The following is a 21,122-nucleotide window of genomic DNA, read 5'->3' as shown; positions in this document are numbered from 1 at the left end:
AGCTTTTTTTTTTGTTTGTTAAGTATTTAACAAATAAATTTTTAGCTCATTCTAATTTTCTTTTCAGAAATGTGAGAACATTCAAATAATTTTTATTGCAGCCTTCCTGTTGTGAGCCTTTATTTTAGGAATAAAGGTGATGTCAAACTTTACTATAATCTGTTTATCCTTACAGTTATCAGCTGAAAGTCTCTCTGTCTCTCATACCCTTATTGAACTACAGACACAGTTTCCTTTTGAATGTCTTTCTACATTCATTGATTTTGTTTTGAACACTTCAGTGATGTAGATTATAACAAAGCTTGAGTCTTTCTGACTCCATGATTGACATGTTTGGCATGGCATTAATTACATAAAATGCACCAGGACAGCTATAGCTCAAACTGAAGATTTGACAATTTCTGTCAGTACCTGATTTTATTTCTCACTTAGGAATCAATTGTATTTGTGCAACATTTTTAAATTATGGTTTCTTGCAAAATATCGCATCCCTTCTATCTTTTCACATTTTGTCACAATACAACCACCAATGTTGATGTAATTTGTTGGGATTTCATGCTTGAACGTCACTAAGTGTAGCATAAATTTGAAATGGGGAGGAGTGTTGGGGGGGAGTCTCAGAGACCGCATGAGACCAATCATAAATCAATTTTCATCAAACCAGCTTTTGGAACTCCATGGCTCACCATATGTTTAAATATTGTTTAACTACTGTACTGAGGTCTAGTTCTGAAGATAAACTTAGCTCAGTAAATTCAGCTGGATTAATATATTCCAGCATGTAAGGTGCAGAACTGCAACGTAAGCGCCTAAACACGTTTTATGAACCAGCATCAGTAGGGTTAATCAGCCGCTTCACACAAACGTTTATTCAATACAATAAAAAATCCTTTAACTTACAACACACAAACATAATCAGTCAACATGGGAAGTCTCTGAGTTACCCTGCTCCCCGCCCATCAGCACCCTTGCCCTCTCTAATCCACCCTCATCAAGGTCCTGAATGCCTGTTGTCCCTCCCTGCCCCAGAATACCTCCTTTCTTTCTGGGTACCATGTTCCCCCTTTTGTCAAACCATCTGGTTTTTTGGGGTCGTTTTTTTTTTTTTTTTTCGTACTCTGGCAGCCTGCCCTGCAATGTTAAAGCGTGCTTTTGCAAGGTGACGCTGCTAACTAGCTAACCCTTAATAGATTGAATTAATGCTTGCAGGGAGCAGAAGTCTACAGATCACGGCTGGAGATGTGGGCTGCAGCATCATTTCTATAACAAGTGGAAAAGAGAACGAGGGTGTTAAGTCGTGAAAAATAGCCTCTGACCTTTGACCCTGATCACCTGTGCCCCTGTGGTAAAGGTTAATCCAGCAATTCCTTCCGCCTGAGTCGATGTCTTTATTTAACCATTGACTTCTGATTAGTTAGAACCCCTTTTCTTTTCTCCACAAACATTCAGTTGGCTCATCTGACAGAGACAAAAACATTAGATCAAGCGTAGTTGAAGCAGTTTTACCTGTCACATGTGGAAAGTATAAAATTTCTCGGTTTAAGACATCCCGAGCTGATTTTTACAGATGTGCCTTGACAGTTTAGGACCATTAGAGAATCTATTCAAGTGATCCGTTTTCTATGTAGCCATGGCAAAGCCCAGGTTTATGTAAAATACAGGGTTTGGGGGCTCTCCTTTAATGGACACAGGCAGTATTGTAACTAAGACACTTTTTTTTTCCCCTCTCTCTCTCTGTCTCCTGAGCCGTCCTCCCTCTCCACTTCACTTTTCATCACCCATCCAGTCTACACCCTCCTATCCTCTCTCTTTATTCCATTACCATCCCGTTCCGCTCGTAGGCTTTACTTACCCAAGGTCAGGTCTCTGCATTTTGGTAGCAGAATAGTGACTTTATTCTCCCCGCCGCATGTTCGATTACAGCCACACACAAAAAGCTGCCGGAGGGAAAGGGAAAAACATGACGACAACCCTGAGCCAACTTGGAGTATCTGTAGGTTTCCTGCTCTCATTAACCCTTCTTTTGATCTGCTCTCCTTCCCCGTTATTTGTATTGTTAGTAAATGCAATGTGCTGAGCAGTTACTGATGATTGAAAAAAAATGTAGACATAACAAACAAAACAGAATGTCAGAGACGACTTGAAGAATGGGAGCGATGTGGTCGTCCCACAAAGACCTTGGTGAGAAAGAGCAGAAAGGCCTGCAAGTTCAAATAAAACCAAGTTCGATATTTGATGGCAGCCATGGTTTTGTGGAACTTTTAAGGTCAGAGTTAGAGAGGCCCTTGGAGTCAATTCGCATGATTTCTATATTTGTTGTTTGAAATCTGATTACACAATAAGAAACATAGATTTTTTTCCTCCTTTTAAACTTGTGAGAAATCAAATCGAGGTGTTAAATTGCATTAGATGTTCAATTGATCAAGTTATGAAAATTTGATTTTGTCTTTTTTTTTCTCTCAGGTGTTATTAATCACACAATCTCTTTGATTATTAAAGCTTTGTGCTTTAATAATACAGTGGGTTGTTATAGCTCAAGGCAGCTCTCCTGTGAGAAATCTGACAAATTGTGCGTGTTGGATTTCTTTGCACTTTTGATTTGTTCTGGAAATGTATGAAAGCAGCTTTATCATATTCAACTCAGTACTTTTGCTGAAATTGTTCATATTACTTCCAGTCAGAAAAAGCTTTGAAGTAAAATCTAAAAATGTCTTCAAATCTTTGAAAACATCTGAGATTAAACCTTCAAAATGGAAAATAAAAATATCAATGAAGATTAAAATGATATATTATTATGATATAAGATAGACTTATTGCATGTTATAATATACAATAAATCAAAAATAACATTATTGTCATTAATAAGGGAAATAAAGTGACATACATAAACATAAAGCCAATTTGTTTAGTCCTTGTTGGCTGCTGTTAAACATTTTCAGCCTCTGTTGGCCAGGTGCAGGAACCACACCCCATTTTGGCTTTTTGGGTTGGCTCGGTTTGGGGCCAGCAGAACTCAAGAGGAGTTGAGGGCGGTGGAGTCTGGTGGGGTCCCGGATCACAAAACACGAGGCCTGAAACTCAAAGGATGTTTCCCCAAGAGGAGCAACCGAGGCAAGGGGAGGTTGTGAGAACGGCCCAGCTGAACAATCCATGGCCGGCCGAAGGCAGTCACACTTTAAGGGAACAGATCATTAGGTGTAATTAGGGTGTTCACATTGTCACGTACCCCCTCCCAGACTGCTGAGGAATGAATAAAATCACCAGATACACCCCCAGCTTGCCCACTCACACACACAGCAGCTCCCCAGTTAGTGAAAGCACTTTGATGTCAGAAGAGTCGTACAGAACTTGCCAGCATAAAGGCAGTGTTTTAAGCTTTCTCTCTTTTCTCCCCCGTCTCTCTGTCTCTCGACCCCTCTGTCCCTGCCCCCTCCCACTTTCCTTCTGTCCCCCTCCACAGAAGGCTGTAAGACACACAGAGCTGAATGGACGACAACCTTTCCCCCTCATCTCTCTCGCCACCCCCCCCTCATCTCTTTTTCAGCCTTCCCACCCTGCATTTCTTTGAGGCTTGGTCAATTCTCCAGGCCAAACAAAAAAAAAAGAAAAAGCATCAAATGTTTTCTGCTGCTGGGTAATGAGGGAGTGGACCTCATCAGGGCCCAATAGTCAGCTATCCTTGGCTTTTGTTGCGGCTCAATGGCACCGCGTTCTTTGAAAAACTCAAAAGCAACTTTTTGAGGAGTGAAGGATTGAGAGAGATATGTCGGACAGGGAAGGAGAGCCAATAAAAGAAAGAGAGAAGCCACTCTGTTTTTATGCTAAACGGCTGTCCTGTTAGGGCGGCGGACAGCTCTGACAATGACTTGATCGGAGCTACATGTGTTTGGATGACTTTCTTTTGAAGAGTCTGTTTCTCATGTCTGGTGTCTGAGCGGGAAACTTTCTTACATTATATCCAACATTTTGGTAATCTCCATCATGTAATGGTCAAACTTCCAAAAATAGATGAACATGCAAGACATCCACAAGCATGTTTGTGGATGTCTTCATATGTTGCTTTAATTCAATTTGGACCTCAGATTTGGGAATGTCTTTACACTTTAATGTCAGAAAGCAAGTATGGTTTCCTAAATGTTGCTTTTCTAAATACTGTCACTGTCAAATGGACCATGTAAGTGTGTCAACGGTCTATTTCAGTAATCCAAGATGCTGACTTTTCAGAAATCTCTTATTTGAGCATTTTTTGACATGCTGTCCAAATACTTAACAACCAATGTCTCTAAAAGACATAATTTTACTACTTCTTGTATCCACTTTGTCTTTCCCATAGCACAGATTTATTGTTCCACCAAACCAATATTGCTTTAGCTGCAGTCATATAGTACAAGTGAGCCAAGCAAAGACCTCCCTAAGACATACACATCATGCATGCAAAGTCTACACTTTTTGCTTCAGACTGATTTTTAACTACAGTTTTTGAAAGCTTGGCGAAAATAAAATATTTATACCTTTGTGGCACCTCAGAGCTACATGTAGCTAACAACCATAAATATCACCATTGTAATGTTGTAACATTGTAATTGCATTTACTTTAACTATTAGTTCAGTTACTAATTAGTGACAATGACTTGCAGTTTAATGATTAATCCCTAAAAGTCTTAAAAAGTAAGTAGGTTTGGATGAAATGTCTCAATACTAAGAGACATGAGACCACAAAGGATTGCTATTGCATTTATTGTCTTATCAGAATACTAGATTAGCATTAAAGTTAAAATTTTTGTATTCTTATTGATGACCAACTAATAATTTTAAAAGTTAATAAACCTGTGGTGTCTGATCTGTGTTTTCTCACCTAAACAGTTGGATTTAGGAATCAAATAAACAGTTTAAGACGAGGAAGTGAGATGCAAAGTAGACTCAAAGTGAAGTCTGACTGTCAGAGGAGTGTGATGATAGGTGGTGGTGCGGGTGGTGTTTGGAGGGGCGAAGTGGTAAAAGACCACAATGTGTAGGCGGAGGAAATCTTGAAGGAGTGGGATCTTGACAATCCCCTTAAGATGGATAATCAAGTAATGACCCGCAAGGCTTCAATCTGATTATAAATAACCAATGGAATCATCATCTCTGATTGTGTTTCCATTCCTCCTTCTTCTTTCCTCTTCTCTTATTTATACCTCCGTCAGCCGTCTTTACTGTAGGTAGACATGGTTCACAAAGAGAGAGGGGGGTGGGTTGGTGGAAGATGGCAGGAGAAAAGCCGAACCGAGATTCTAATGATGTAGCAGCAATTGTGACAAGTTTCTCTTTTTTTTTTTTTGCTTTTCGGAGCGACTATTTACCGGTTGGTGGGGTCACCGAAGGTTGATGAAATGACACCTCCCTTTTGTGCGCGAGGGAGGGCGAATTTGTCAGGTTGTTATTAAGCCTGATTCAGCCAATTGGCTCAGAGTGGGAACCCCGTTTGTGTGAGCGGACACGGAGATAAAAAGTTGACAGCGGAGAAGAATAGAGTATTTCCGTCCCCATGCTTTGTGATGATTACTAATTATCCTGCAGCTTAAGGGGGCCAGTGGCAGAAATTCACTGATTTCATAATTTAATGGAGCTGTCGCAGGATACTCAGTCAGCCGTTGATGGCTTGCCTGGAATGATATGCAATTCCTCTCTTTTCTTTGATAGAATAGTGGCGATGATGATTATAGTTTGCGCTGCACTCCCTGACATGAATCCTGTTGACGTTTTACACCATTTTAAAAAGTTTCACAAGTTCACCTCAGCTGGAGTGCTGCAGAACAGTAGTTCGGCTCAAAACACCATAAAGCAGTGACACAAAATGGGAGCGCTGTCGGTACATGGGTTCATGCCATCCTGTCGCCTTCTATAGTCCTGTCATTTTTATTTGTTCAAACTATTTGGTCTTCATTCCCTAAGAAAGCACTGATAAAAGTCTTAAGAATATATATATTTATTTACTACAAAAATTGTACAGCTGAACAATATTCTATGACTTTATATTGAAAAGCTGAATCTATTAGTCCTTAATAACAACCTTTTGATTAAGTTCTTTAAAAAAAACTCATGTTTTCTTAATGCAAACATTACATCGAACACAAAATCTGTATTTTCTGTATATTTGTTGTCAAAGTATTTTTAAGCTGAATTTTATGTTTTCTAAAGCCAATCACAGTCATTAAAAAGTCATTAAAACTAAAGCCAAGTGTGATGAGAATTAATGTATTGCTTAATGCCAGAGAGTTCAGTATGATTTGCAATTAATCTGAAAGACATTAATGTTACCCATTTGCTCTGATTCACCACTTTCCTCTTCTTTAAAAAAATCTTTAAGGCTATAATTTAGCAAACGAATACATTTGTGATATATAATAAACATTTGAAGATGAAAATAAGACTTTGACTAAATGTATTTGTATTTTACAACAAAATATCATATTTTATTTTTTATTTCTGTTCACTTCGTGGTCATTCACACCTTCATTACAACTTCTTTTTAGAAGTTGTATGTATATGTATGTGTGTATATATATATATATATATATATATATATATATACTCTTTTATATTTTCTTAATTGATATTTTTATTTATCAATTAATAAACCTGTTTGAGGAGCTGGCATTAAAATGTCTTATGCTTCTTACACTATTCTTGGACTCTTCAGATTAATGATATGGTCATAAATAATGAAAATTATTTACCCAGATTTATTTGTTTAATACTAATGAGAGCCTCCCTTGTCTTTTTCTTTTACTTTTGATGCATACTCTAAAATTTTTGCATTTTTTGTTACTGTTTTTGCACACTCCATTGAGTTAAGAGATTGTTTTTCTGTGTTTGTGCCCAGAAATACTGCCACACTGTCTGTCTGGACTCTGGGATTGACTACAGGAGGCTGGACAGGCCCGTGGCTGGAAAACTTTACTACCTGTAAGACTCACGTGTTGCATCATGTTAATGTTAACAGTCCAGCTCAGTTCAGAGATAGTGTAGAAGTCTAATTGTGTGTTTATATTAACCTCCACACAAACATTCATACACACGAAATGTTTCTGCACATGATGTGGTTAGAATTTTTTTTTCTTTTAAAAAAGATTGAAAGAGAAGGCAAACACATGTATAAATGGGCAGAAGCAGGCAGGGAGGTTTATAAAGACCTACATTACCTTGAAAGAGCCATGAAAAGAATGAAAGGAATCAATAGAACATGAGAAAATGGCAGAGCTTTAAAAGCTACTTTTTTATTTTCCTCAATACATATCTGCTGTTAGGACCGTGTATGCGCACAAACACACACACCGCCAAACAAGTTTGGGCCATTCAAGTGCATGTAAATAGAGAGCATCACACCCTTTTACCTGGAGTTAAAACACAAGCAAACAAACACACACATATACACCCTCCACAGTTTCACTTTAACGTGCATTCACAGGCTGACGCTCCTATTTAGAGCCTAACCACCTAATTTTTTTTTTCTGCTGATGGAGTGAAAAGCTAAGTACTCAACACCAATGTTCTGCTTGCTGGCAGCGTTTGATGTAGCCACTTCAGCGTTATTAATTTTATACCCAATTGTTTCACCTGTGGTTTTGTTGTGTGCGTATGTGTGCACGTGCATGCGTGTGTGTGTGTGTGTGTGTGTGGTGTGTGTGTGTGTGTGTGTGTGTGTGTGTGATGTGTGCAGCACAGGAGAACCTGGAGCAGAGGCTTACCTGGATGCACTGTTTGAGGAGCTGGCATTAAGACAGAAAAGTGGTAAGGAAGTTAAATTCTCAAGTTTTAACTAGGTCTCATGCCAAAAAAAGATATTTCTTCTCCTGAAATATTTTGATTGTGAATAAATTTAATGTGTTTAAATTCTTCTAGCTATTTTTTTCATCACAAAAGATATGAGAAAAAATTTTAAAAGTTTTAAAACATCTAAAATTCTTATAAATATGGACAAAGACATTTGTCCATATTTTATTTACACATTTTTACACATTTTATTTACACATTTTTACAATTGAATTGTAAACCAGTTAATGTAAACACTAACTACTATGGATGGGTCTGGTCAATGACAAATCTGGTTATTGATCACAGTCCACAAAAACATATTTTTTTAAGTTTTCTTGTTTTTTGCCGACAATATGCCTATTGTGTTGTCAAGTTTTGTGGAACCATTAAAAATAGTACTAATGAACACAAACTAATCAGTTTGTGTTTATGCCAAGGCAACACCTTTCCACTTACTGGATCAAGTCCAGTTTCAGCTCAAAGTTGCCTCACAGTTCCATGTTAAGCAGAAAATATGTTATGAACCAACTTCCAGGCCTGGTCCTTCAAAAGGCTATTCTCAAAACACTTTTTCTAAAAGGTAAACATGTTTGCAATCATTTTATCCAGTCAAATGAAAGAAAACTAACCAAATTAGTCATTCTCACTCCATATCTCTTTTTTAGTCAAAAGAACAGAGTTTTGGAGCACAACATAATAATTATAACTGCTGTATGTTTACATTAGCGTGCATGAGTATAGAAGTGATCAATTTAAGTAATAATAAAACCTCTAAAGATGCCACAGAAAATTATATATTTTTTTCTGCTAAACACCTGAAAAACTCCTTTTTTTTCTCGTGCAATAACCTAATTTGTCTTGCTCTGTTTCGGCAACCTCAGATGAGTGTTCAGTTACTACATTTTCTCTGTCATATATTTGTTAATTTTGATAAAAAATCAGTGCAATAAAAATATAACATAAAAATCTTATGTTTTGCTCAAACTACCTATAAAGTTTGTTTTTGTCTTTGTTTTTAAATACAGAAATAAAATATGTTTGACAAAAATGTATATTTGGTATCATTTCAACAGTATTAAATTAACTATGCTACTATTAATGATTTTCTATTTTATTTCCAATCTTATTGTTTTATTTAGTTAATTTTTTATTTTCTGTATTTATGCACATTTTTTTTATTTACAGACATTTTTATTGTACGTTGTTTTTCTCGTCATATTTCCTCTTTGCATTTTTTTCCCCTTATTAATAGAAAATTCTGAACAACTATTAATTTGTGCAACACTGTATAATAAAACAAGTTGGAAAATTCATGCTTTTTTATGTTTTAGAAGCAATATTTATTGCCAATTTAGACAGGATCAGCCCTCCATAGATTTATGGAATGAAAAAATAATAGATAGAAAGCTGATGAAGTTTTTTTTGTGATTTTTTTTTATTCAATTTTTTTAATCCTTTTGTGTTGTACTTGAAGTTTAACTGTGTTGTTTTTTAAAACATTTTATTGCGTCGAGGTCAATTTTCACTGTGCTTTGGTTTCTCTAGTTACTGGTTCTCGTGTTCTCACTGTCCTGGGCAGAGATGTGACTCTTCAGAAGACGTGTGGCTCCATCGCTGATTGTACTTTTGAAGAACTGTGTGGTAAAGTGAGTAGTGCCTGGAGACGATGTGCATGTAAAAACAACTCGTCTCTTTCTAACTCTTTAGGGCAGTGTTCAGACCCCTCCTACAAACCTTTTACTGTGATTACTGAAGCTTATAGAGTAGAAGATGAAGTTCTCTAAAATTCTGTAATCGCTTAGCCTGCACAGTCTGGCAAAATTTAGGATATATGGTCATATTTGTTTTCCACTTTGAAATAAGCATTTTCAGGGAGGGATGATGAACTTAAAATTGTTTGAAGATGTCTTTCCAGTCCTTCATGAATTGACAGTTTTCCTCCTTGCACTGCTGGAAGCAGTAAGAGTGAACATAGTTTCTGCATTTAAAAAAATTTCACCAGTTTTTCAGTTTTGAGCATATAGTCGCAACTAAAATGACATATATATTATTAGCCATCCTGTTGCATATTTCTAACTTGAAACTCCAAATGCAATCATGAATAATAACTGCTGAGGTTGATGTTCTTCACTTGAGTCATTATTACCTCTGGGCCTGGTTTCTTTTGTCTGTGCACTCATATTTTCCAAACCTTTCTCTCTGTCTAGGTCCTATTGGTCCACTCAATGTCAAAAAGCAAGTCTATTGATGAGTTTATTATTAGCTGGGTCTTTTATACCCTTTTTGCAGCAGTAATCTGCAGTACATGTGTAAAGTCTCAACCCTGATGGAGAGTGGGGAGTTTTCGAAGGCATCTGAGCTTCAAGGCTTCCTCTGACATTTGTTGCCATGCCGTCATTAATTTTAAGAGCAATCAAATTGAATGGCGGGTCACCCAAGGACGTTACATCTGCAAGAATATTTTGCACAACATTCTTTTGTGGTAAACTTGGCTCTTTTTTTCCTGCTCTCAGCCGGGATACACAGACCAAGCAACCTATATAGATGTAAACATGAGTGGCCACTGCTTTCAGCATGCTTCCTTTTCCCCTCTTCTCCAGCCAACGGGTGCCAGCGATTACCTGGAAATGGCACGGATCTTTGACACTGTATTCATCCGCCACGTCCCCAAACTGACGCTGACTCTGAAGGACCAGGCCAGGCGCTTCACCACGCTCATAGACAATTTCTATGATCACAAGGTAAACGGTTCAGATGAAAGTGAGCGTAAGAGAATCAATGCTCCTCCTTTTATTGCTGAATCCTATGTTTCGAACATTGTGCTCCGTGAAGGTTTTTTTACATTTCTTAACCTGTGTGGAGAATGTTCTTTTTCCTTGAAGACGTCAAGCTATTTCTCATTGATTTTCGAATAATGGCACAGCCTTGCATTTAGATTTGTTCCAAAGATCAGCTAGCATTGAGAAAAATAAAGATTTTTATACTCGATAATAAGCATGTGGTAATAGGATAAGACCTTCGCTGTACTTTGAAAACAAAATCTATAACAAAAATGTTTTTTTTGCTCTTTTGTGTAATCTGGTTGCACCTGAGATTTCTACATGCTGAATCAGGGAACAGATTTAAGTGGATGAACGATGACAGTCCATCTTTTCATTCCTGCAGCTCTTAACTTGAACTCCAATTAAGTTCAATTCACAGAAGTTAAGCTAAATTAATTGAATTATTAATTAATTGGCTTTAGTTGTTGCATAAATTGAGTCTCAAATAAACACTTCAAATACATGGACTGTTGACGGTAAGGATTCATTGCATATTAGAAATATGGCTCAGGAGAATTGCCATTGTCCAAAAAGCTCAAAATAGAGGAATAAACAAAAAAAAACATGTAAAAGGAGAAGAAAGGTCCTGAATGTCATTTTAGTTTTCAGAGTAAGATGCACACTATAAACTGAAGGGCTCCAGGTCAGGGCATACACCACTACCAACCTAAAAACAGAAAAGTCTTCTTCAATTTGTTTCCAGCGAAATCAAAACAAGGACATATTTTCTGCTATTTGGATCATCCACATGACTGTAGAAGGACAGAGAGAAAAGAGCAGTGTGTCAGGTTTGAGGAAATTCAAGAGGAAAATGTCAAACCATATTAGTTGAAGTTGAGGCCTGATCTTTACAAGAAATACTGGACGATACAAAAGTGATCATCAGAGTCACCTGGGAATCTCTGGTGGGATTTAAAAAGGCAAGTTGCACCAAGATTATTACATCAGAGATATTTGCCCACAGATTGTTGGCTAACATTCCTCTGATGTTTGACCAGGCAGCAGACCTTTTACCAAAGGTCCTATTGCAAAAAGCTCTAAAGAAATACTAAAATGTTTATCATGCAGTGAAGACAAAGTGGGAAATGACAGGATGCTTTCGGCTCATTCCTCTGCTCATCTCTTGTACATTCGCAAAACTCTCTGTTTAGTAACAACTAAACAGAAGTCTGAAAGACAAGAGCTTTGTGTTATATCTGTTAGACTAAAGTGAAAAGGAAGACAAATTTCAAGTAAGCCACAAAGAATATATTACTAACAGGCTGCCACAGAGGTGGATAGTTGGCTAAGCATTGCTGAATTCAGCCTTTCCAAAAGGTTGACTCTGCTCATGAACATTTAAGCACATTAATTTGCACTTCTTAAACAAATCAAGATGAGTGATCTTTGGAAAGACATTGTGATGTTTCAGATGTTTTGCTGTCTCGTGTCCTTGATGTGTTGCCACGCAACTTTTTTCTAATTACAGCAAACATTTATCAGGGACAAGAGAAGTCACATCTATTAAAAAGTCAGACACTCCCAGGTCTGATCCATGTTAACTTTTTTCCCAGGTGAGAGTGGTGCTTCTGGCAGCGGCTCCCTTAGAGCAGCTCTTCATCCATACTGGAGGAGAAGATGAGAGAGATCGACAGCTGCTGGATGACCTGGGCCTCAGTGATGTAAGGTCTCACCTGCAGCACAAACATGTATTAGTTTCTGGACAGAGATTTAAATAGAGGATCCATAAATTAAAAACTCACAACTTTCATCTGATATTTGAATTTGACTGGATTCAAGAGCCTAGTCGAGCCAGCTCTGGTTGCTGCTAACTACGATGTTCCACCTTTTTCAGGAGGCAGCAGAGAGGCTCACTCTGTTCACAGCCGAGGAAGAGATCTTTGCTTTTCAAAGGACCGTCTCTCGGCTGAGGGAAATGCAAACTGAGGCTTACTGGATGGAGGGAGATCGCAGTTCCAGCAGTAGACACATGAATAGCTAACATCTGCAGTTGAAAGCTTGAATAAGAAACTACCTCCCAAAAGCATGATGCCTCACTAACCAGCTTCACTCCTGATGGAGTAAATCAAAATGTCTTAGAGCAGCCAGTCTTCAGGGGCTGATGTCCTGCATGTTTTGGATGTTTCTCCGATTCAGCACACCTGAATCAAATGAAGGAGCTCTTAGCAGGTCGTGCAGAAGTGGATGTCATGGTGAGGAGGCAATTCAGCTGTGTGTGTAGTGATACATCCAAAAACATCCAGGACACTGGTTCTGTTTCAGAGTAAGCAGTACTTTGCAACAAACTGTAAAACAAAAACTGCATCCCATTTCATCTGATGTCTCCTCATGTTTTATATGAGTTGAAGATGTCCTGCAAGGACTGCTCTCTCCCCCTCGTGGACCGCTGGTTTAAAAGGTCGACAGCTTTCCAAGGATTTTACGCTACAGTGGGGAGAGGATCAAACATCCTTCCTTAGCGGGTGATTAGTGCCCTCTAGTGGAGGAAAGTTTATCAAATATTTTTTTAAACCAGGTTTTTTTTCCTAATCTGAATGTTGTTCAAACATGAGGAAGTGCATAATTGTGAAGTGAAAAGAAATGATGCGTAGTTTTCAATATTTGTTTACACAATCAGACATCTGGAAGACATTGCAGGTATTTGTAATGTTTTCATTAAGTTGGGTGTTAACCAAACCCCCACTTGAATGCTTTGTTGAAGCATCAAATTTGAGTTTTTCACACCCAGCAACTCGAATGCTTGCCCAGTATTTCCAGAGAGGGAGCATTCCCCCCAGCATGATACTGGCACCACCATGTTCCACTGATGATGCATTCAGAGGGGGAGCATTAAAGGAAAGGTGAAGCCATGTCTTATTTCTTTAAATGGTGTTTACAAGATCATCCCATCTGGAGATTGACTGACTGGTCATATACAAATAACACCACCCATCTTTACTTTGACTCTCTGAGTCTTTTTTTAATTAATTTTAAGATATTTTAACTCATTTTCAAAGGGCTTGCACCTCGTTACCTTAAGTCTATATACACTTCAAGTAGATCACAGAAGTCTGTTGAACAGTTTCTTGTTGTTTCTGCAGCTGAAACATAAGAGGCTAGGCTTTTGCATTAGCTGCACATTAGAACCTACAGCGCTTTGGCCAATGGCTTTTTTTTTTCTTCAAATCTAATTTTTAATTGAAAGGGACTTGGCTTTCTAGGTGCTAAATACAAATACTTTCCAGACATTTCAGATTTCTATTTATTTGAAACAATTTAGCCCATGTATCATTGTCCTTCTGTCTCACAATTATGCTCTGCTTTTTTGTCTAACATATGAACTCCGTAAAATACACTGCTTTGTGGGTGTATCATAACCAAACTACTAAAAGTTTTTAGAGGGTGTGAAAGGCACTTTAATGTAAAGAATCTGAACTAAGTGATTTTAATGGAATATCAGGAAATGTACAATTTAATGAAAAAACACATTTGGATACAAATGCCTGTTTTGATTGTTCATTTATTTGTACAAAACAAATAAATGAACAATTGGCAATATATTGCATTGAAACGTGATATATCTTGCAATATATCTTTCTTGATGGTTGTGCACAGAACAAGATCCACGGCAGTACTTATTCCAACTTCTAAGATCAGTTTGGGTCTTTGGTAAACATAACATGCAGAAGAAATTAATAGTACTTGGAGAAATCCCACACAAGGTAATTCCACAGAAACTGTTACTCAAGCACCCTTTACCCTTTAACTGTTACTCTATTTTTGTATGATTAAATAACTTGGTTTTTCATGGCATGAATGCTCAGTGTTGGTGAATACATGAATAAATTAAAATAAAAAGACGTATTCTCTGTGTTTTGTTTTTAATGATTTGTGACCATCTGGTACAATAGTTGTTTTCAATTTATCCCTTTTTGCCTGTAGGGGGCAGCAGAGATCAAGAAGTTCCCCAGGTGTTATTATTGTCCATCCAGTGATGAGGTCATTCTAGTGCAGCACTCCAGCCTGGCCCTGCAAGCTTTGATAGCATCTACTCGATCTAGACTAAGAGCCTTATGTAAGAACAGATCAAGCCGGCCAACCAGCCAGAGTCATGGAACAAGCACCAACATACCAGACAGTGTCTGTTCTCACTAGATTTAAACGACGACGCGGATATGAAAAGATACAAGCCTCTTTAAAGGGTGCTTGAATCAGACGTGAGTCTACACTGCACCATACCTTTCAGTTAAAGGAAAATCCATTACGTCTTATGCGAGGGACCCCGTTTATCCAATTGGTGCATTACGTTGGTCAGAGGGGAGATGGATGCCGTTCATCGTCATTGTCTTAAATGGATTATCCTCTCCATTTTACAAGACTATTCATAGTCTCAGTCCACGCATCCCAGCAGGAAAATACCACCTTGTCCTATTACCTAAACCATACACTATACTAATGTGAGTCATTGCCCTGTCAGCTGTTCTTGCAGGTTTTTGTTGGGATTATCTCTTCTTCGAGTGCCTTTGAACTGGAAGAGGTTTTAATTTAATTTTTATTGGATTGTTTTGTTCTTTCATCCAATATAATCAGATTCCTTTGTTTTATCTGATACCACAAGCTGCAGCGCCCTGTTTCAGTATTCATGCTCTAAGAATGCAAAGTAATATGTTCTTTCAGTAAAAATGTCAAATAGTTTGTGAATTTGGATTCAGCCCCTTTTTTTACGCAGAAAGCGCTGATTAAAGACCATTGCAACAAATTGCCTTGAAGTTTAATTAGTATTTTTAATCTCTATAAAACCAGCAGTTCTGTGGAAGATTGAGACTTGTAAAGAACATTAGTGAAAAAAAACATTCTGAAAAAACTCAAAGTTCAGTCTAGTTCGTGAAAATGGAAATGTAATCCATAAAGACACTGTTCTATTTAAAGAGGCTCACGGTACCCAGGAGGAGCTGTAGAGATCTACTGCTGCTCAAGTGGGAGAATCTGTTGATCAGACAACTTGTTGTACTCTTCATTGAGTGAAAGTGATATCCAATAAAAAGCTAGGGTTTCATCCGGAAAACATAATCGCCATGGTAAAACATGGTGACGGCAGCGTCATGCTGTGGGGAAGCCTTTCTTCTGCAGGGAAAAGGAAGTTGGATAGGGGAAAAGGCAATGGACATTTACCGCACAGGTTTTGTTCACCTGAGAGTTTGTAAAAGTACATGAGGGAAACATTTGTTGATGTTTAATTACGTTCCTTTGTGCATTTAGACACAAACTAGCGCTCAAACATTTTAACCTATCAGTGCTCAGTTGCTCTGCAGAAGCCTGACATCTGTGTCAGCTTTCCTCTTTGATCTGAACAAAGAGAAGAACCGTGTCTCTACATCTTTGCATGGAGTATTTCCTTAATATAAAGACTTGTGACTCTTCCCCAATGCACCAACATATTAAGTGATAATGAAAAACAGCAGTGTGAAACCTATTTCCAATGTTTTTGGTTGTCAATTTGGTTGCTATTCTACAGGCGATGATAATACGAGAAAGGAGGAGAACTAATATTATGCAAGATTTGTCAGAATTATCGTGATCAGCAGCGCATTCCTGCACAAGAGTGGCGAGAACGCGCATCGTGCACGGCACTCAAGCAGGAGACAAAGAGGATGACGGAACCTGGATGTTATGATTCAGTCAAGGTGGAGAAAAAGATGGAAGAAAGGAGTCGAGAGGAGACTTGACTATCAACTTACCCATCCTGATTTTTCCTCTTTATTGCGGATTAATAATTGGGGTGACGTAATTATTTTTGGACTCCAGCAGGGGGCGTGGTCAGATCATCGTGATAGGCATGATTGACAGCGTGGATCTCTCATTAAAGGCAACATGCACGAAATCTTGAGCGCCCATAGTCTTGAATGTTTTCTCAGAGGATTTATTGAGATTATTCTTTTTACAAATGAACTAAAAATTGTGGTGTGCATTTGTATTTAGTCCCCTCTACTCTGACAGCACTAAATATTAACTAATCTAATCAACTGGCTTAAGATGTCATCTAAAAAAAAAATGATAATACTTGTATGTAATTTTGTCTCGGAATGAACACAATCAATATTTCAGAGGATATTTTGGAGAACTATAGTGAGCAGCCAGCATCATGAAGGCCAGGTTACCAATCAGTATTCCAAGCTTTGAATATCTCACAAAGCACCATTTAGTCCATCATCTGACAATTGAATAAAGCACGACTACAAATCTACAATGAATAACTGGCAAGCCAGGCAAGGAGAGCAGCAATCTGTGAGACAATCAAGTGGCTTATGCTTACTCTGGAGGAGCTGCAGAGACCCACAATGATGGAATCTCTTTAGAAGACTGTCATTCAAAAATCTGGCGAGAGGAGTGCCAGATTTTCAGAGTCAATGGAAAGAAATATGGAGCTAAATACAACTAAACTCTAGAAGGAAAACATGCTGGAGGATGTAAAAAGTGTGAGACTAGGGCAGAGGTTGAACTTCCAACAGAACAATGAAAATAAATATTCAGTCAGGACTTTAATGAAAGGGTGTGGATCAAAACTTATGCATGTCTTATGTCTCTATTGTCTTCTGACAATTTTAAGGTTGTATTCAGTAGAGCGTTTCCACCACCAGTTGCTCTCTCACTGCAGGTGGGGTAAAACCCAAATACCTAAAGTGACGTCATGTGATGACAAACCTGTTGCACTAGTATGTCTCATATTTGTCGTAAGCAGTGACATTTTTCTTTCCTCCAATAAATGGACTGTTGTGTCATGCCAGTCACTCCACCTTAACCATACCAATAACCTAAGGACCTACAACTGAAGGAGATCCAGGTATAAGTTGGTTGTATGGGCCACTTTCACAATGGAAACAGACAAAATAGCGTACCGAACCGCACCGACCCGTGCTGTTCTGCTCAGTGGAAATAAGGTTTTAGACTTCCACAAAGTACAGATTTTAATTAAATTAAGGTTCTGTAGGAAAACGTCAACATTCTTACTAATAAAAAAAGTCTCCCTAATCTCATAAGCAAGCAGGTGTGCCAATTCTCCATTGTCTGCATATGAGAAGCAAAAACATGTTCAAGGTATAATGGAAAAATCGGTTATATATCTGTTGTCTGTACACCCCTTTCTGATGCCACCCTGGGCAACTGCCCTTATGTGACACACACACACACACACACACACACACACACACACACACACACACACACACACACACACACACACACACACACACATATATATATATATATATATATATATATATATATATATATATATATATATATATATATATATATATATATTATATATATATATATATATTGCTTCTCAGATTTATTTATATATAAAATAAAATAAATCTGAGAAGCATTTATTAATGGAATAAAACAGTATCAGTGATAATTTCAGAATCACACAAGACCAACCCACCACTGTAACTATCTCTAAAAATAACTTTGTCCCCGGATTTTTTTTTTCTTCGTATTCCGCGGCTGTTGTGACTCCGAGTCTGTCGGAACATATCTCCAACATGTCAGGACGTATTCCAGCGCTCCACCTGTGCGCAGAGTACTGCTCAGCAGGGCTGTAATGTCTCTTTAAAAGGCCGATCCCCCATGCGCAAGATCCAGGGGGCTGGTCCTTGATCGACTTGCATGCGTGTGTGTGTGAGCGTATGTAAAAGTGTTTGCGCGTGTATGTGTGTGTAAGGCTGCGTGAAGTGCAAATCGAGATACAGTAGTAACCCAGAGTGAGGTGGCAGTCTTATTCCACATCGACTTGTCCATGCACACATCTTGATCTGAGTCCATATCTGTTCCTAGTGGACGAGAAGCGGTTCGGCATGGCTTCAGAACGTGGCTGTGGACAATCTGGGATCTGATCTGGTCTGTTCTTTGTGTGGATCCTGGCTGCACAAGGTAATTTATGTAAGGTGTTTGAAGGGGGATTATTATCCAGAATGTATTTCTGCACTTGCTCGCCTGTAGGTCGATGCAGATATAACCTCAGACTTGCACCAGTAAATCTGTCGGGGATCTGACAACATTTAAACTCTGTTGGTTATTTATAAGAGGGCATTTATTTGAAGATAAGAAGTTTATTGTTTTCAGTCTGACCACTAATCTTAGTCTGTTTCTTCATACCTTCAACAGGCGTTCATCTCTGAGTGTATTTCTGCTCTGCTGGGACTTCGCTGGGGTTGAATAGCAACAAAGGACGGGAGCGCGCATTCATGGGACGCGACTTTGACTGCTCTCCGTCTGTTCTCGTATAACTTTATCAGCAGTCAGCAAGGGGCCAGATTGTGTCTGGAGCCGGAGATAATGGCCGAGGCTCCGCTCCCCGACACGCTCCCGGACTTGGACGTGGTCATTGACCCGGACTTTGAGCCCCAGAAGCGGCCCCGGTCTTGCACCTGGCCGCTGCCGCGACCGGACTCCAGCGCGGTGAAACCGGAGAGCACCGAGGCGGATATCATACCCGAGGAGGAGGATGACGAGGAGGACAGCGCAACCCCCACGGCAATCACTGTCAATGGCTCCGCTGCGGCGACGGAGGACCAGAGCAGTAACAGCCCCGTTACCGACGGTGCGTTCCACTCCCCGGGCCATGACAGCGCAGGCTCCCCGCTCTCCACGCACTCACCGACGGCCACCTCCGGCGCCCTGACTCCGAGCGGCTTGGCAGCAGCGCAGACCCCGAGGAAGGCATCATCCCGCCGCAACGCCTGGGGGAACCTCTCATACGCCGACCTGATCACCAAAGCCATCGAGAGCTCACCAGAGAAGAGACTGACACTGTCCCAGATCTATGACTGGATGGTGAGATCCATCCCTTACTTTAAGGACAAAGGCGACAGCAACAGCTCTGCAGGCTGGAAGGTAAGAGCCATTCCGGCGCCCACCCGGTACCCCTCCTTCCTCCATCAAAACAAAAACAAAAAGCATGTGGTTTGTTGGGAACCCACTGATGTGCTGACGCACAAGCAGACAGTCATACGCATCCAATCATGCCATCCCAGTTCAGGTTTTACGAGCGTGTATTTGAAAAGTATGTCACTCATTTGCAACTATCAATTACCTCAACTAATGTTCCTATCAAATCCTCCATATTCTGATATATGCCCTTTAGGTGCATCCAAATGAGTTACAATGGCACAGAGAACGTGATTACTCAGTAATTCATTCCAAATGTTAAACGACTGGATCATAAAGCCTCATTGCACTGAACTATGTTTCAAGCATTTGTTCACTATATTTTTGAAAATGTTTTCCCAGAAAATCAGATTGCATAAGTTGAGTAAAAAAAAAATGTTGCCATGGCCATTAAATCTGCTACTGGCACTTTTATCAGTGTGGACAGGTGTCAAGACCTGCTGGGAAATTAAATTAGCATCACCTTACAGGTGGAAGTGCCCTATCATTTTCTGATAAACAGATGCACATCATCTGCTTAACCTTTAAGTAAAGACTGGTTCTATCAATGTCCCCTTAGCAGTTTTTCCTTCCACTCAACCTTCCACTTTTATGTATAGCTGCAGGACTCTGTGTCTCACCAACTTCTTAAACAAGAACCTGTTGTGACTTGACCTCACTGTGGCAAGTGTCAGTGACTGACTACTGGACATCTGTCAAGTCAGCAGTGTGACACATGATTGTATAGACCATAACATGATCATAATATTACATTTCTTTACTTATGTTCCTTTTCATTGGCAAAGCATAATATTTATGTTTTCGGAGGAGCAGCAGTTTTGGTTTAAATAAGCTGAAATAACCAAATAAACGCTAGAAATATTCGCTGAGTGTGAAGTAATAGTTAAATGTTCTGTGGATTTTAGTATTTATTGTGAATTACTAAAATAAAATCCTTTCTTTGTTCATATTATATATTTTCAGACAAATCCATACAAACTGTACAAACATATCTTCATTTTATATGTGGCTTGTGTGACAATTTATAGTTTTCTTCACTCTAAAATCTGCCAAATATGATTATGGCACTGACTCTGGTTATACCTTATTATAAAACCCCCCCAAAAAAAATCGCATATCAAGAAGGAAAATTGATCCAGAACTACATAAATATTTAAGTCAGCATCATTAATGACCCTTAAATGAAAAATACTTACTTCATAATGCAGATAACTTGTCTAAAAATCAAGAGACATATAATAAAATTTGCAAAATGGCTCTTTTAATCCTTCAGACGCCTGCTGTCATTTTATAACAGGGTTTTACAACGTCTGATTTTGGTTTAAGTGCTACAACTGGAGCGAACAAGTGTCATAACCGGTTTGTCTGGAAACATGGTGGCCTATTTTGAATGTTGCAATCTGGTTTCAAGATGCTCGCAGAATGATACAGTTACATAAGTTTGCTCCTGAACAGCAACTAATCTATTAATGGTCCAAGAAAGCCGACTGTAAACAAAATGATTTAGCGGGAAAAGCTGCGTGGAAAAAATGTGAACTCTGAAAGCCCTTTTCTTTATGTGTGGTTCAGCAT

The 21,122-nt window shown here is 38.9% G+C and overlaps 2 protein-coding genes across 2 annotated transcripts in view; both read left to right on the top strand.

Annotated features, from left to right (window-relative positions):
• afg1lb (AFG1 like ATPase b) overlaps positions 1-14,458 on the top strand; it is a 29,936-nt gene extending 15,478 nt beyond the window's left edge. The window contains exons 8-13 of the mRNA XM_055021493.1: positions 6,866-6,948; positions 7,703-7,773; positions 9,343-9,443; positions 10,398-10,538; positions 12,173-12,280; positions 12,454-14,458. Coding sequence (XP_054877468.1) covers positions 6,866-6,948; positions 7,703-7,773; positions 9,343-9,443; positions 10,398-10,538; positions 12,173-12,280; positions 12,454-12,600 — 651 coding nt within the window. The 3' untranslated portion in view covers positions 12,601-14,458. The remainder of the gene's footprint in view (positions 1-6,865; positions 6,949-7,702; positions 7,774-9,342; positions 9,444-10,397; positions 10,539-12,172; positions 12,281-12,453) is intronic.
• A 3,723-nt stretch (positions 14,459-18,181) lies between these two features.
• foxo3b (forkhead box O3b) overlaps positions 18,182-21,122 on the top strand; it is a 39,360-nt gene continuing 36,419 nt past the window's right edge. The window contains exons 1-2 of the mRNA XM_055021398.1: positions 18,182-18,533; positions 18,768-19,496. Coding sequence (XP_054877373.1) covers positions 18,939-19,496 — 558 coding nt within the window. The 5' untranslated portion in view covers positions 18,182-18,533; positions 18,768-18,938. The remainder of the gene's footprint in view (positions 18,534-18,767; positions 19,497-21,122) is intronic.

The sequence above is a fragment of the Poeciliopsis prolifica genome, unplaced genomic scaffold, assembly GCF_027474105.1.
Source record: "Poeciliopsis prolifica strain line A6 unplaced genomic scaffold, Auburn_PproV2 SCAFFOLD076, whole genome shotgun sequence".
In the NCBI taxonomy this organism is placed as follows: domain Eukaryota; kingdom Metazoa; phylum Chordata; class Actinopteri; order Cyprinodontiformes; family Poeciliidae; genus Poeciliopsis; species Poeciliopsis prolifica.
Note: the sequence above shows the minus strand (reverse complement) of the source record. Positions and strands in the feature narration are given on the sequence as shown.